Here is a 1,770-nt window from a genome sequence, read left to right as displayed (position 1 = left end):
TTTATTATTATATTCTTTTATTTTTAAAAATTATTTTATTTGTAAAAAAATATATATATTTTACATTTAAATTGTAATAAAATAATATATTATTTTGTGTAATGGAAACAATTGCCTATTGAAATAAAATATTAATTTTAACACTATTTTACATATGTCATTTTGAAAATTAATTTAATAATTTAATTTGTATATTATTAAATGAAGCAATTATGTTAAATCAAAATCATACAAATAATGAAGAAATTATAAAATACTTAGATAAAAAGTATAAGTAGTTATAATATTGAATTTATACTAAATAATTTTATTAAATTTTATATTATAAGGTATTATTATTATTTATATTATAAGGTATTCAAAATTAATTTGCTATTTATAGTGAAATCTCTTCTGAATCATATTCATCATCATTATCAAATAAAATATTACATACAACTAAATTAGATATTGTTCTAACTAATAAAGGACTTCAGATTTATGGAACATGGAGTACAGAGAAATTATTAAAATTATTAACAAACAGACTTAAGCAATGCATCAATATGCAATCAAATGAATTAAAACCAATTTCTAGTGGTATAAATGATACACGATTATGGATTGCTATTCATAGTGGCTTATATAGTAATTCTGTTCTAAAAGAATTAATACAAAAAGGTATCTCTATATATAATGGTATCCATGATAAAAATACATAAAAAATAAAATAATTAAAACAAAAATTAATTAATTTAACTTAATTTTTTAGGAATGTCTATATATAATATCATAAAAGCAATGAAACTTGGACTTATAAATCTTAGTTATTGTGAACTTTTCTATTTTAAAAAATTCAATATAGAACCATATAATTTAGAATTTAAAGAATCTTGGAATAAATTTAGTGATGAATTAATTTTAAATTTAGTATGTACAGGATTGAGTGAAATGAATTGTTGGAATATTATTATATATGGAATAATGCTTCAAAGTCCAAATATTCTTCGTCATTTAATTTTAAGTGGTATTGATGTTCCTGGTATTTTAAACTGGCAATCTCCTATTAATTTTGCATCATCTAAAATAATTGTATTCTTAAAACATATTGGAATAAATGAAAATGTTATAAAATTGGTAGAAAAATATGGAATTGATGAAGAAACTGAACAAATGTTAATTGATTTAGGACTTAATGAAATAGGAGAAAAATTGTCAGAATTGGAGGTCTAAATGCAATTATTTAATTTATTCTATTATACATTATTATATTTTTTATTCTTAATAATCTCTATAGGAACTAATATGTGAATGCAGTTTAACTATATTGGAATCAAACAGTTGTTCAGAAATAATAGAAAATATTGAAACAAATAATTCAAAAAGCATTTCTAGTTCTACTAGTATACCAGATTGCTGTACTATACCAGATTTTTTTCAGCAATGTATTTGTCAATGTCATTTACTATCAAAAAATAATGCAATGTTTCAATCGATTATACGAAATGATTATTTAAGGTAAATAATAATTATATTTTTAATATTAATCTTTTTTGTATCTTTTTCTAAGAATTGATTAGAATATACGATTTTGAAAATTATTATTAAAATTAAAATATCTTTCTTAAATCTTATTTTTTTTTTAATTTTATTACAAAATGTATACAATTTTATATGTAAGAAAAAAATAAAATTATTTTTTTATAATCAATAATAGAAAAACATAATATTTATTTTTTGGAAATATTTTTATATTTTTGAAAAAAGTAAAGTAAAATAAAAAAATAAAAA

At 18.4% G+C, this 1,770-nt stretch overlaps 1 protein-coding gene across 1 annotated transcript; it reads left to right on the top strand.

Annotated features, from left to right (window-relative positions):
• The first annotated feature begins 360 nt into the window (after window positions 1-360).
• LOC102676334 lies at window positions 361-1,547 on the top strand. Its single transcript, XM_006617984.2, has 2 exons — window positions 361-660; window positions 752-1,547. Exons 1-2 carry the CDS (start codon window positions 546-548, stop codon window positions 1,210-1,212), a joined length of 576 nt encoding a protein of 191 aa, XP_006618047.1. The 5' UTR covers window positions 361-545; the 3' UTR covers window positions 1,213-1,547.
• Window positions 1,548-1,770: the final 223 nt, after the last annotated feature.

This window comes from Apis dorsata, unplaced genomic scaffold, assembly GCF_000469605.1.
Source record: "Apis dorsata unplaced genomic scaffold, Apis dorsata 1.3 scaffold_333, whole genome shotgun sequence".
Lineage (NCBI taxonomy): Eukaryota > Metazoa > Arthropoda > Insecta > Hymenoptera > Apidae > Apis > Apis dorsata.
Note: the sequence above shows the minus strand (reverse complement) of the source record. Positions and strands in the feature narration are given on the sequence as shown.